This window comes from Phacochoerus africanus, chromosome 2 (genome assembly GCF_016906955.1).
Source record: "Phacochoerus africanus isolate WHEZ1 chromosome 2, ROS_Pafr_v1, whole genome shotgun sequence".
In the NCBI taxonomy this organism is placed as follows: Eukaryota; Metazoa; Chordata; class Mammalia; order Artiodactyla; family Suidae; genus Phacochoerus; species Phacochoerus africanus.
The window spans coordinates 271,196,848-271,210,893 of NC_062545.1; the positions used below are offsets into that span (position 1 = coordinate 271,196,848).

The 14,046-nt window shown below is 50.5% G+C and overlaps 1 protein-coding gene and 1 long non-coding RNA gene across 10 annotated transcripts in view; both read left to right on the plus strand.

The window, feature by feature from the left end:
* Positions 1-14,046, plus strand: part of RALGPS1 (Ral GEF with PH domain and SH3 binding motif 1) — a 291,847-nt gene that overhangs the window by 101,437 nt on the left and 176,364 nt on the right. For all 9 annotated transcript variants that reach the window (XM_047768428.1, XM_047768433.1, XM_047768434.1 and 6 more), the window contains exon 5: positions 4,673-4,756. In XM_047768428.1, the coding sequence (XP_047624384.1) occupies positions 4,673-4,756 (84 nt within the window). The remainder of the gene's footprint in view (positions 1-4,672; positions 4,757-14,046) is intronic.
* LOC125120367 (uncharacterized) lies at positions 955-2,480 on the plus strand. Its single transcript, XR_007133308.1, has 2 exons — positions 955-1,252; positions 1,467-2,480. It is a non-coding gene; the product is annotated as an uncharacterized LOC125120367 (long non-coding RNA).

Here is a 14,046-nt window from a genome sequence, read left to right on the forward strand (position 1 = left end):
AACACGGAGGGAGGAGAAAGGAAAAATGGTTGCCACTGAGCAAGGTGCTAATGTGGTGTCATTGATGGTGCCAGCTGGGTGGTGGTCCCCGAGGTCAGATTCGGTGACCTTTCCTTGAGGTGGTGCATTTTCCATGGGGACCTGTTTTGGGAATATGAGTTGGAGGAGACTGCAGTTAGAATTAAGCATGTGTGTGGAAGGGCCACGTACAGCTGCCCGTGGCTCAGTGGCTTAGACCCTGCGGGGGTCTTCAGGGAGGACTCGTCCTGCTCCCAGGTCTCCTCTTCCAGGGCCTTGCCTCCTCGACCCCAGGCACAGTCAGGGTCAGGCCTTTCTCCGGCCACCTCAGGGCATCTGACTCCCCAAACCCTAAGCACGAAGCTGGCTGGCACTGCTGGTGACCAGAGAAGCTTCAAGTGAGCCGAAACCAGCGTGGACTCCTGCTGTCACCTAGGAGCGCTTGCACATGGGGCATTCAGACAAAGTGGTTTTTACGTCAGTGAGGGGTTTTTTCCGTGGACAGTTTCTTTGTGAGAAACAGTCTTCTTTGTCAGATGGAAAGCCCAAGTGGATCTCGTGCCATTAGTTGTTTTTGTTTAAGACAGCCTGTCGGACAGCCTTTTGCTTCAGGGCCTGCTGATTTTGAGGTGCTCATGGGAAACCAAGGAAGGTGTGGCCAGGGAGGCAGCTGAATGTCCTGAGAGAAACTCCGGCCGGACATGGGCACGTGGTTGAAGCCCTGGCAGTGTATGTGCTCTCCCAGGAAGGGACCAAGTCGTACAGAAGAGAGAAGACGCGCCTGTTCAGGTTCAGGGGGGACTTGAGTCGGGGGAGTGTCAGAAAAGAAAAAGCAGCTGGAAAATCCGACTGGGAATGGGGGCGGGGAGGGGCTTGAGAAGGGAGAGGACCAGCAGGAGAGCACAGGGCCGAAGGGCAAGGACGGAGAGAAGAAGCCACGCGGAGGCGTCGCCTAGCCAGGCAGCTGTCACTGGTAGAGAAAAGAGCAGTTTCCGTGGAGCCGGGGCCGGGAAGGAGGTGGCCAGGGAAGCGGGTTGGAGCAGAGAGAACCGACAACCCTCTCAAGACCTTCACCTGGAAGGGGAAGAGAGGGAGCAGGAGCTGCAGGGGGCAGGAGGTCTGGAAAAGATGACTCTTTATTATCACTGCCGTGGTCGTCATCGTCGTCGTCCTTCGTGGGAGAAGCTGATGCACATTAAAATGCTGGCAGGGAGAAGAGCGTGGGATGGAAGAGGTGGGAGATACAGGAAGGAGAGCGAGGCCTGTGAGCAGGGAGAGGGCAGGGAGCAGAGCCCGGGAGGAGCGCGGTCCTGGCCCCGAGGGCAAAGGGCCTCTTCCGCTAAAGCCCGGGGGCGGGGAAGCGGGTACATGGGGCTTCCGGGGGGGGGGGGGGGGGGGGAAGCTGGGTACATGGGGCTGTTTCGCGGCAGAACGCTTTCTTCTCACAGCTTCTGTTTTCGGCTTGATGAACCCGGGAAACGGCCACGTGACAGAGGAGAGATCCCGGAAGAAGCTGGCGAAAGACTGTCCTCCTACCGTCCTTTCACTCCCAGTTGACCTCCGCCGAGCGCTCAGAGCCAAGGCCAGCCTGCGTGAGGGCAGGGCCCCAGCGCAGCCCAGGGGCAGCTCCCTGGCGCTCCCGCAGGCAGGGCTACCAGGGCCTTTCCAGCCGCAGTCTGACCCCTTGTCTCCCTTCTAGAACCAGCCCTTTCTCCTCTGGTCCATTTTAACTTAATTGCACTCAAATCAGTTCCTCGGCCTGGACCTTTTTTAGGCATTAGCAACTGGAGGAGTGTTGTTGTATTACTTCACATTTTCCAAACCCACTTCACACAGATGGAATCTCTTGTGCTCCTATAAGGCCAAGCACAGAAGAGGAACAGTGCCAAGGAGGCTGGGCCCGGGCCTCGCTTTAGTGCAGTTAGAATGGTCTTATTTCTTTTGACATCTTGATAAATCTTTCTGTGCTGGATTTGGGAGATTTCAACCCTGAGGAATGCTCGTACCCCGTTTGTTCATTCAACAAACGCTGCCTGGCATCTGCTGTGAGCCAGCCTGTGCCCTGCGTGTCACCTTCTTTGTCAGGCTTTCTCTCTCTTGGTCTCCACCCCAATTCTACACGTTAGGTTCAGCATCCCTGTTCTCCTCAGCCGTGAAACTGATGCTAGGAGAGGGGTCACCCAGGAAATGAGTGACAGGGATTTGGAGCAAGGTGTTCTGGCTGTTAAGTCTTTTGCTCCTTTCCTTTTATCAAGATAACCTCTCAGTGTTTCACTCTGTTGAGGTTTTAGTTTTAAATGTTATATGTCTTCTAGTATGAAAGGGTCCTTGGAGAATTGTCAGAACCCAAGAATGGCACATACGGTTTTGAATCAGGGTCTTAGAAATGTTCAAAGCAAACAAATTTGGGGCAGGAGTGTAACGTCCTTGCTCTGGTTCCTGTCTGCCTGACATCCACAAAAGGAAAGAGAAGTAGTAATAGATTTTGTTAATATTTCCTGGCAACAAGGAGGGTTTGGTGGAGGAGAAAGGAGGGCGTGTTTGGCGGTAGGGCTGCGTCGGACACAGCGGGACCCTGGGAAGAGGAGGGGCGATTCCCTTTCCCAAGTAATTGTTATGTACCAGGTGCTCTGTGTGCGTGGGCTTGCATCTCGCTGGACTGTTCGAATGAGCTGTACACGTGCCCATTTTAAGATGAGAAAACTGAGGTTCTGAGAAGCTAAGTCTCAGGCAGCTTGTGTGTGGAGGGCGACGTCTGTCCCGGGTCTGTCTGTCTGTAAGGTCCACACTTGGTCCCTTTCCCGATGCCTTCCTGAGTGACCTGCAGTGTGGAAACAAGCCCCACACGCTGAGTTAAATGAACACTAACACACATGTGCACCCACCCACACACATACGGATATATATTAACTTCTGCTGTTCATTAAAGAATTTGAGAAAAAACAAAAGGAGTAACTATCAGCTAGAAATTGGGCAACGACCATGCCTCAGTCCTTGGGCATCCGCTCTTTTACACGGATTATAACCCCTTCAGTTCTGGGACCGGCCTTGGAATCCACAGGGGAGAGAGGCTCTTGTCCCCACAATTACAATTCGAAAGGGGATGATATCTCTGTGCAATCTGATTAAAGTGTGTGTTCTACAGGTGGGTGGGGTGCGAGGCGTCAGTGGAACCGAGGCCGGTCACATATACATTTCAGAACAAGGAGAATCGTGGTAAACCAAGCTTCATGTCCACCTGTGAAAAGAGGAGGAGTCAAAACATTCATTCAAGAGGGTGAATAGTACTGAGCCCTCTTCTTTATTAAAATGGATGTGAGGAGAATTACCTGCGAGAACAAGAGAGGCTCCTTGTCCCGCACCCACGTGTGGGGGATTCTTGGTGAATGGTACCAGGAGTGACCATTGTGGTCATTCCTGCCACTTGGGGTCTAAATTGTGAGGGTGAGAAGGACTTGGCGGGTCAAGGCTGGCTGCATCTTTTCATGGGGGTGACCAGGAGGATGGTGCCATTTGCAGAAGTGAGGCCACCAGGAAGAAGAGCTGTGTTTCTTGGCTCCTGGTTGGTTCCCACGTGTTCTCAAGTTATTCGTCTTGTATCCAGAGCTGTCCTTTGCCTGCAGTCGGCTTCCCAAAGGCCTGCCAGCAACTTCTACTTGGGTCCTGAGATGCACTTGAAGAGCCTGGCACTTCAGGCCTAGCTGCTCAGCCAACACGTTTGTCCTCAGCCATTCCCACAGCACCCCCTGACTCCCTAGCAGACGGCTCATCTGTGTTTATTACAGCTGGTGGGCAGCTGACTCACTAAAGTCCTTATAAAAGTTCCAGATGTGGGGCAAGAAACGCTGTTAATCACGTAGAGGCCTGATGTGAGTTAACAGGAGGCCTTGTAACTCAGAGGTAGAGAACTTTGGAATCTACCACCTCTCCTCCATTCTCTGCCAAGCACAAGCTGGGAGTATGGGGCATTTGGTTAATGGCGTTTCCTTGGTCCTTTTATACCCCCCCCCCACCCCAAGTGATCTCGATAGATTGCTCCTGTTATCTCACTGACAGGTACAGTTTAGGTCATGGGAGTCTTCAAATTATAATGCTAAACCTGCGGAAAAGAAGCGACAAGGCACCTGAAGAAGATATGAAGGGGACCTCTAGAGATGGGAGGGGCCGACCTCAGGAAGGCGCCTGAGGTCATCCTAGAAGCTCTGTAGATCATAGGGGGCTTGGACCAGGATGTTGCCTGATTCCAGGGATGGAGGATGTTATGTGGCCAATAAAATCTGAGAATCTTCAGCCAGATTTTAAGTTAGCCTAGGGGATGTGTCCTGCTTGTTAAAACATTATACCCTCTCTCAGGCAATTTGCATTAATAAGGGACGTCTGGTCCCAGGGAGCTGGCAGAGTGGCAGTGGTGGGGGTGAGAATATTTTGGCATCAGAGTCCTGGGAGATGTGGCCGGGGTTGTGAAGAAAAGTATACTGTTTCTCACCTTCACTTCTGGGGGTCCCAGGGCACCCCTCCACCAAGGAGGAGACTTGCTCCCTCCCTGGTGAGGACATGGCTGTTCCCCAGCTGTGTGACCGCATTCCAGTTAGATGCCCCACTGTATTTGCGTCCCCACTGGAATCACTGTTGAAATTGACTCTGTGCTTCGCAGGAACTCGCCAGCTGTGGATGGAGTAAGAAGGAGAAACATAGTCTTGCCCCCAACGTCGTGGCCTTTACCCGGAGGTTTAACCAGGTAAGAGCACCCTTGCATGTGCCCATCCAGATAGCAGTCTGTTATCCCCGGTAGGCTGGGAGCCCCTCCAGGCTTCAGTGCCAGGCGCCTGGCTCCAGGTCCAAGCTCACTTCCTGAACCCCCACCTTTGTCCATGCTCGTACCATCACGGTCTTTTTCACACAGCGGGTGGAACTGAATACACCTTTCCCGGGTTTAAGTCATTGCCCTGGCTTCCAGTGTCACTTAAGCTAAGGTTTGAGCCCCTTAATGTGCCCTGCAAGGTCGCGAGTGGTGGATCTGGCTTCTGTCCACCCCCCAGCCTCATCCCGTGTCCCTCTCCACGACTCTGTAGGCTCTGGCCGTTCTGACCTTCTGCCTCTTTCCAGCATCAGGCCCTGTCAGGCCACCATCGTGCTGTCCTCTCAGCTCAGAATTCTTCCTCCTTGTTCAGCTCCTAACCAGCTCTCAGGCTGAATGTCACTTTCTCTAAGAGTCTCAGGTGAACCCCCAGCCTGTGTAATAAGTTCTCCCCCTAATACGGTCCCTCATTGCACCCTGTGCTTCTCTGTGTGCGCCTTTCCCCATCTGTCCTCATTTCGTGAAACCCTTTCGTCTCCGTCTTCCCTGCCAGTCTGTGGGCTCCAGAGGGCACGAACCTCATCTGTCTTATTCATCCCTCTGTCCCCACCGCCTTGCACAGTGTCAGGCCTGTAGTAGACCTTCAGTGAATATACGTGGAAGGAATGGATGAGGTGCTCAGGAAACGCTTCATGTACTGAATTTCTTTGAATTCCTAGTGGCCCGGTCGCTGGCCCTGTGCGTGCTGCTGTAAACCGACCTAGGCCAGTCGGAGCCTTCGCTCCAGGTGTGAAGCTCTGCATCCCTGCTTAAAGGAGTGATATCGGGGACTTGGGCCCCCTGAGCAGGGTGGGCTTCCGATTGCACAGGCAGACCTGCCAGAACATGATCTTCAGTAGAAAGTCCCCTGCAAGACCCCTTTTGAATAGGCCAGGCCTCTAAATGGGGCTGTTGACAGCTTTTCCGCTTTCTTCTTCTTTTTCTGGTTTCAAATGAGGACAGTTGGCCTGGAGGTTGCATCGTGTGCGTGCCTGGGCCTCCGGGTGTTGGGCCTGGGTTCCCTTTGGGCCCTCCTTCCAGCTGGGCCGTCCCTCTCGGAAATGCCAGCTCGTGTGCCTCACCATACTCAGCTCTCCCCAGGCTTCTCTGGTCTCGGCTCCCACGCCGAGCCCAGCAGAGCCTCAGAGGGGCGCCCACTTGCAGACTGACCCTCAAGGCCGGGGTTCCCCTTACTGCTGTCTTATGAGGTACAGCAGGAATGAGGACGGCCTAGAGGCAGCTGCCGTAGGGACTGCACACAGTTTGTTTTGAAAAGAGAAATTCTGAAGCCTTTTTTTTTTGTTTCTTTCTTTCTTTTCAAAATCTTTTCCTTTTCAACTGAGCTTAATCTTTTAAAAAAAACCAGATGTGTACACACTATCAGGGGATTCATAGTTTCCTCAGCAAAATGATTTGACCGGGAGCCAGCCGAGTCCCACCTCTGCCCAGCCGCAGAGCTCCCGGCGGAGGGCCACTGGGGGCTCTGATGTAATCTGCTTTGCACGCGGAGGCCAGGTCAGCTTGGCGAAGGGGCAGCGCAGCTTGTTCTGCGAACAATTGTATTGTGTCCAGCTCAGACCAAGTGGGTGAAGCGAGCCAGAAGTAACGTCCCGTGTTCCCATGCTCTGAGAAATGGTCTCCCCGCTGGCCTGCCGGCCACGCGGAGAGCGGTTCCTGGACGCAGCTCTGGCCGCTCTGGTTTGAACACTGGCCAGCGGCCAGGCCGTCCGCCACGGGGGCCGCTTGCCCCCGAGATGAACGGACTGGCCTCCCTTCCTGGCAGAGAGTCGCAGGTGACCACAGCGCTGCTCCTTAGACTCCAGATAAAGGCAGGCAGGTCACTTACCTCTCTGAGTCTCAGTGTCCTTATCTGGAAATGAGAACAATAACAGTACTCGCCCTGCTCTGGTGTTAGGAAGAGTCAAAAGAGAAGATCCAGAGGAAGCACTTGGCATAGTGTCGGGTGTGTCGTGGGCATCCAGACGTTTTGGCGTTGGGGGAGCGGGGAGGAGAGTGTGAAGATGAACGGACTGGAAGGAGGTTGCAGGCGACAAGAGGCTCCTTGTGGCCGAACCAAAAACCCAGCAGCCAGGTTCTGGTTGGCCCCCGAGGACTTGCCTGCTCCTCCATGGGGCCCTAGTCCCCTGGGCTTTGTTTGTGGGGTAGCCAAGATGGAAGAGTTCGGCGAGTTCCTTAAGGTCTGTTATGGGCCAGGTGTGTATCTTGGCCCCAGAGAGCTTACCGTAAAGCCAGACATTCTCCACCTTTTGGGGATCATGGGTCCTTTTGAGAATCTGACCGTATCACCTACTGCCCCTAGATCAATATGCAGATACGTAAATTTGCATTTACTTTGAGTGAGTTTGCTGTCCCCCGGCCCTGAAGTTTGTGTGTGAATACTCAAGGGGTCTGTGGACAGCAGGCTGGGAAGTTGAGGTCACGTGGAATCAAACAGACCTGAGTTTGCACCTTAGCTGTACGGCTCACTGCCTGTGCGATCTCGGGTTGTCTTTCAGCCTCTGACTGTCCTCATTTATAAAACAGGAATCATTTCAAGTAGTTTTTGAAGCTGGCATGAGAATCATGGATGTACAGGCTTTAGCCCAGCACTTCACACATAGTAAACAAGTAATATTAGCTTTGAAAAAGGTAGCGGCGTAGTGGGAGCTACAAGCTGAAAGGAGGTTAGGGCTGGGCCTGAGCAATGGTGGTAGGGTTGGGACTGCATCCTAAAGAGGAAGAATCAGGAAGAGATGGAGAGAGAAATGGGAGAATTTGGTTCCGGTCCAGGCTCTGCTGCTAACCTGCTTGGAGGCCTGGGGCCAGTCCCTTCCTCCATCTGGGTCTCAGGACCCTTATACGTTAGAGGAGATTGGACAGGGCAGAGGCTCCCAACATTTTGCCCTGGAGGACTGCGTTAGCTTTTCTCCTGGACTCATTTGTGTATGTAGTTCTGATAACAAAACCCCAGCACAAACCACACCTTAATGGCTTATGCAACAAAGTCCAGGGAGAGATTGGACTTCACATATTACTCAGGGCCTCAGGCGGCACTGCAACCTCCATGCTGCTCTCTCCACCTGCAGGTCCTGCTTCCCTCTGCTCTGGCTTCCCCCAGACAGCCTGTTCCCCTGTGGCTGCATTCTGAGGACAGCCCTGCAGAAGGACCTGCCTGTTTTTCAGGAGCTCCATTCAATGTCCTAGAATAGAGATTCCCGAGTTGATGGCCCTGGCTTGTGCCCCATCCTGTTCATCCTGATCTCATCACCCTGACCAGGAAACAGGAGGCTCTGGCTGGCCGGGCCTCAGAAACAGGCCTTCCTGTGGAGGTAGAGGCAGGGGCCTAGGCCACAGGGACTCGCGATTCCTTGTGGAAAGTCAGGATGCTTGGCCAGGAAGAGGTGATGGCCAGAAAGGAAAACCCAAGGGCCCTCGCGGACCCTCTTCTCCCTGGCACTCTTCCGTCCTGCTCTGCCCTTTCTCTCATCAGTCTGGCGAGAGCCCATCACTCTCCCGTCCACCCTCTGGAGCCCCAGGTGTCACTAGCCTAATCATTGAATGTTCCTGCTCCTTCTTGGCTTTAATCGAGGCTATTTAAAGAATATTTATTGAGCACTTAGGCTCAACTTTCCTGAGTTAGATACCGTGCTGTCATTTAACTTGCATTGTCTAATTCTGTTTTCACCAAGCCCACTGAGGGAGGTATTTTTAACCCAGTTTATGGTTGAGGAAAGCTGAGGTTCTGGAAAGTGAAATAACTTGCTCAAAGTCACATAGTTGGTGAGTTTCTTCCCTCCCATTTTTTTCTGCTCACGACTCCAGTAGAGCCCCCTGTTCTTTCAGGCCTCATTTATCGCAGGGCTGGGAGACAATATTAGCGTTTTCCTTTCCAAATACTACCTCCAAATAATTGTTCTTTCCTCATTATGTAAATCCTCTTTTCTTTGAAGCTCATTGCTTTGGTTATATTCATTTATTTATTGAATAGATATTGATCGAACTTGTACTAGGCTCTGTGCTGGGTGCAGGGGGTCAGCGGTAAACTAGATGTAGCCCATGCCATCCTTACCTCATAGTCTAGCAGGGGAGACAGATGTGCTAGGGGAATTGGTGCTGGGATGGGGAGACCAGAGGAGAGGCTTGGGCAGTAGGAAGGGAGGCCAAGAGCCTGGATTGGAGTCCACCCCTTTAATCCAGGTGAAGTGGCTGGATCAGGAGACCGACTGAGCGCCCTCAGTGCTTGATTGGCTGTGGGGGGAGATGACGGGGAGGGGCAGAAGAGGGTCCTCGTTGGTCCTTGGCAGCACCACTCTGAGACAGTGAGCACAGAGGGAGGAGCAGTGGTAAGAGAAGAGACGAGTTGGGTTTGGACATGTGAGTTCAGCCATGCAGCAGGTATTTGAGTCTGGGAGCTGGGGAAAGATCCAGCCTGAAGATGCAGATACTGGAGGCGTCTGCCCTTGGAGCCACAGGAGTAGCTGAGATCAGCCGGGGAGAAGCAGAGGCCCAAGTGAGAACCTGAGGGCTCAAGGGGAGCGCAGAGGAAGGGGGGCCAAGTCAGAGCAGCCCAGAGATGAGAACACCCGAGGAGGCTGGCGAAATCAGTGTTTCAAGGATAAGGGGATGCTACGGGATGGGTCAGTTAAAAGGACGAAAAAGAGTGTTTTGCACTTAGCAGCACAGTGGTCGTAAGTCAGCAGGAGCAGTCTTGTGGGATGTGGAATGGAAGCTGGGCTGTAGCAGCTTGAGCGGTAGGAGATGAGCGGAAATGGAAAAAGCAGTGTACTTGATGCTTAGATCAGTGGCTCCCGAGGAGCAAGATGAGAAGAAAGGAGTGGCTGGAGGGGCTGAAGACATCCAAGGAAGTGGTTTTATATTTCTTGTTTCTTTTCAGTGGGCAGGGCCTTGAGGATGTTCATATTTTGAATGGAAGGAGCCAGTAGACCAGGAGAAGTCAAAGATGAGGACAGAGAGGGATTCTTAATGAAGTCCCAGCGAAGCTGGGAGAGGCCGAGACCTGGGGCCTCTTCACTGTAAAAGGCGAGTCTGCGGAAAGGAGAGACACAGACGTGGGTCTGCTTGTAGGTGTGGCGCAAGGAAGCTCAGGCTCCTCTTTCTCAGTGAAATAGGAGGTAAAGAAGGGGGAAGCAGAGGAAGCTTGAGGGGTTTGGGGAAAACTCGAAAGAGCCGTTCAGGGGAAAGAGAAAGCCGACTGTGGAAATGCAGAAAGACTCGTGGGCTGTGCCAGTGGCCTGGATGACATAGAGGTTGTGGCTTTTGCTGTGATCCCAGGGCATGAGGGTAGATAGTTTTACCTACTGAAGGACTTCCAGGGTTTTTTTGTTGTTGTTTTGTTTTTTGTCTTTTGTCTTTTTAGGCCCGTACCCGCAGCATATGGAGGTTCCCAGGCTAGGGGTCTAATCGGAGCTGTTGCCACCGGCCTATGCCACAGCCACAGCAACGCGAGATCCAAGCCAAGTCTATGACCTACACCTCAGCTCACGGCAATCCTGGATCCTTAACCCACTGAGTGAGGCCAGGGATCGAACCCATGACCTCATGGTTCCCAGTCGGATTCGTTTCCACTGCGCCACAACGGGAACGCCAGGACTTCCAGTTTTTGATGATTATGAGTAAAATTGCTATAAATATTTGCATGCTTATGTTTTCGTGTGGACTTAAGACTTCAAATAAACTGTGTAAATACCTAGGTGTACAGTTGCTGGATCATGTCTGTACCATTTTGCATCCCTACCAGCAATGAAGAAAAGTTTGTGTCATTTCAGGTCCTTGCCAGCAATCGGTATTGTCCGTTTTTAAAAGGTTAAAATTAAAAAAGTTTAAATTGAAATTAGAATGGCTAAATTCTCACAGGCGTGTGGTAGTTGTGCTTTCCTATGCTTTATCCCACCCCTGCCAGACACTTCTGTGTGGTCCTGGGTGCCTCGTGAAGAGCGGGGGTGGGGAATTGCCACCTAGGGTATCACAGTGCTCAGAGGGGGAGGGAAAGCCGGCGTGTTGCAAGGATCAGGCGAAGCGTGCTATGCGGGCTCTAGGCGTGAGAAGACTCAGGGAGGAGGTCGTCAAGATTTCCAAGTAATGGAGGGGTTCTTGCTGGGGAGCCGATGAAACAGAACCATGGGGCCTCGCTGGGCAGTGCAGAGGCCGGGGGATGGAAGTGGGGAGGCGGCTGCTTTCTCCTGGTACAAGGCGGTTCCCTACCGGTGGAGGCTCAGGCAGAGAGCAGACGGCAGTGGATCACAGTGCCAGTAGGACAGCACCCAGTGGATGTGTGTGTGGTGGGGGTGGGCAGGGGGAGGATGGGGCCTCTGAGTGCCCTTCTAGCACCAGGTTTCTAAGGAAACTGAGCACAGGCTTATGATAAATTTGTAGCAAAGTAGATTTCACGTAAGAAAAGATAGCATCCTTAAACCTGGATTTTTCTTTACTATATGCTTTGATCGTTTTAATTTGTGGTTGGTTAAATAAAGGTCTTAGTGTTCCTGACAATTCCGCTTTATTCATCTGCAGTACTGTGGCACAATTTCCCGGGAATTACCTCAGTCCCCAGTGGTTAAACTCCAGTGCTAGTTGTAGCACCAAAGCCATAATAGTGATCATAATAGCTTACGTGTTTTGTTTATTTATTATGGCCATGCCCTTGGCATGTGGAAGTTCTCAGACCAGGGATCAAATCCATGCCATAGCATGACCCAAGCTATAGCAGTGACAACACCAGATCCTTAACCACCAAGCCACCAGGGAACTCCTACCAGCACTGTGACCAAGTGGTATTTATTCCATATAGGAATGACTGATTTAACAGTTGAAAATCAATTCAGGAGTTCCCATTGTGACACGGCAGAAATGAATCCAGCTAGTATCCTTGAGGACGAGGGTTCAATCCCTGGCCTCACTCTGTGGCGTTGCCATGAACTGTGGTGTAGGTCGCAGATGCAGCTCGGATCCCGAGTTGCTGTGGCTGTGGTGTAGGCCAGTAGTCATAGCTCCGATTCTACCCCTGGCCTGGAAACTTCCATATCCGTGGGTGCAGCCCTAAAAAGAAGGGAAAAAAAAAAAAGGAAAGGAAAGAAAATCAATTCATGTAATCAATCCACTGTCTTAACAGGCTGAAGAAGAAAAATCATGTCATCCTGTCAATTGACTCAAAAACATTTGACAAAATTCAACGTGCATTCATAATAAAACCTCAACAGATTAGGTGTGGGGGGATCTTCCTCAACTTGATAAGGGACGTCTACGAAAATCCCGCATTGTACTTCCTATTGAGACACTGGGTGCTTTCCCCTTAAGACTGGGAACAAGGCAAGGATGTGGTCTCTCACCACTTCCGTTTAACACCGTACTGGAAGTCCTGGCTGTGCAAGAACACAAAGAAAAAAAGATACACAGATTGAAAAGGAAGAAATAAAACTGTCTTTATGGATGACATGATTGTCTACAGAAAGTCTCAAAGAAGTCTAATTTAGAAACTCCTCGAACTAATAAGTGAGTTTAGCAAGGTTGCAGGGCATAGGATCAATATATAAAGCTTTTCTATATACCAGCAGTGAAGAATTGGAATTTGAAATTTAAAAACCAACAGCATCATATGTCATAACACACACACAAGAAATACTTAAGTATAAATCTAAGAAAGTATGTATAGATCCCATATACAGAAAACTGTAAGACACTGATGAAAGAAAGAAAAATAGATGGAAATAGAGAGATAGTCCATCTTCATAGATTAGAAGACTCATTATTGGGAGTTCCCTGGTGGTCTGGTGGTTAGGACATGGCACTTTCACAGCCTCAGACCAAGTTCAGTCCCTGGCTTGGGAACTGAGATCCCATATCAAGGTGCTGCATGCCGCTGCCAAAAAAAAAAAAAAAAGACATGATTGAGATGTCACTTTTTCCCAACTTGATATATAGAATGAATTCAACCCCGATGGAAATCCCTGCAAGCTGTTTTATAAATATCAACAAATTGATTCTAAAGTTTATGTGGAAAGGCTAAAGACAGGATAATCAGAAAAAGAACAAAGTTGGAAGTCTCACTCTATCTGATTTCAGAACTGATTTTAAAGCTGCAGTAATCAAGATAGCATGGTGTTAGCAAAAGAATAGATACCTACAATGATAAAACAGAGAAACAGACCCACACAAATAGAGTCAACTGATTTTGACAAATGCGTGAGGGCATTCAGTGGAGAAAGGGTAATTTCTTCGACAAGTGGTGCTGGAACAATTGGAATATTTTTGTGTATGTGAAAAAAAGAATCAGATACAGGACTTTGGGCCTTCCATAAAAATTAACTCAAAATTGATCATACACCTAAATGTAAAAGACAAAACTATAAAACTTTTTAGAAGAAAACAAGGAGGAAAATCTATTTGACCTTTGGTGATGAGTTATAAGCTATAATACCAAAGCACAGTCCATGAAAGAAAAAATTGATCAGTTGGACTTTATTAAAATTAAAATCTTCTCTTCTGAAAAAGATACTGTTAAGAGAATTAAAAGACAAAGCAGGAGTTCCCGTCGTGGCGCAGTGGTTAACGAATCTGACTAGGAACCATGAGGTTGTGGGTTCGATCCCTGCCCTTGCTCAGCGGGTTAACGATACGGCGTTGCCGTGAGCTGTGGTGTAGATTGGAGACTCGGCTCGGATCCCGCGTTGCTGTGGCTCTGGCGTAGGCCAGTGGCTACGGCTCTGATTCGACCCCTAGCCTGGGAACCTCCATATGCCGCAGGAGCGGCCCAAAGAAATAGCAAAAAAAAAAAAAAAAGACAAAGCATAGACTGGGGAAAATATTTGCAAAACACATATCTGATAAGAGACTATATATATATATATATATATATATATTTTTTTTTTTTTTTGTCTTTTGTCTTTTTAGGGCCTCACCCGCAGCATATGGAGGTTCCCAGGCTAGGGGTCTAATCAGAACTGTTGCTGCTGGCCTACACCAGGGCCACAGCAGTGCCAGATCTGAGTCATGTCTGCGACCTACACCACAGCTCACCGCAACACCGGATCCTTAACCCACTGAGCAAGGCCAGGGATCGAACCCACAACCTCATGGTTCCTAGTCGGATTCGTTTCCGCTGCACCACGACGGGAACTCCCAAGAGACTATATTCTTAAAACTCAACAATAAGAAAAGAAAAAAAACCAAGCCAA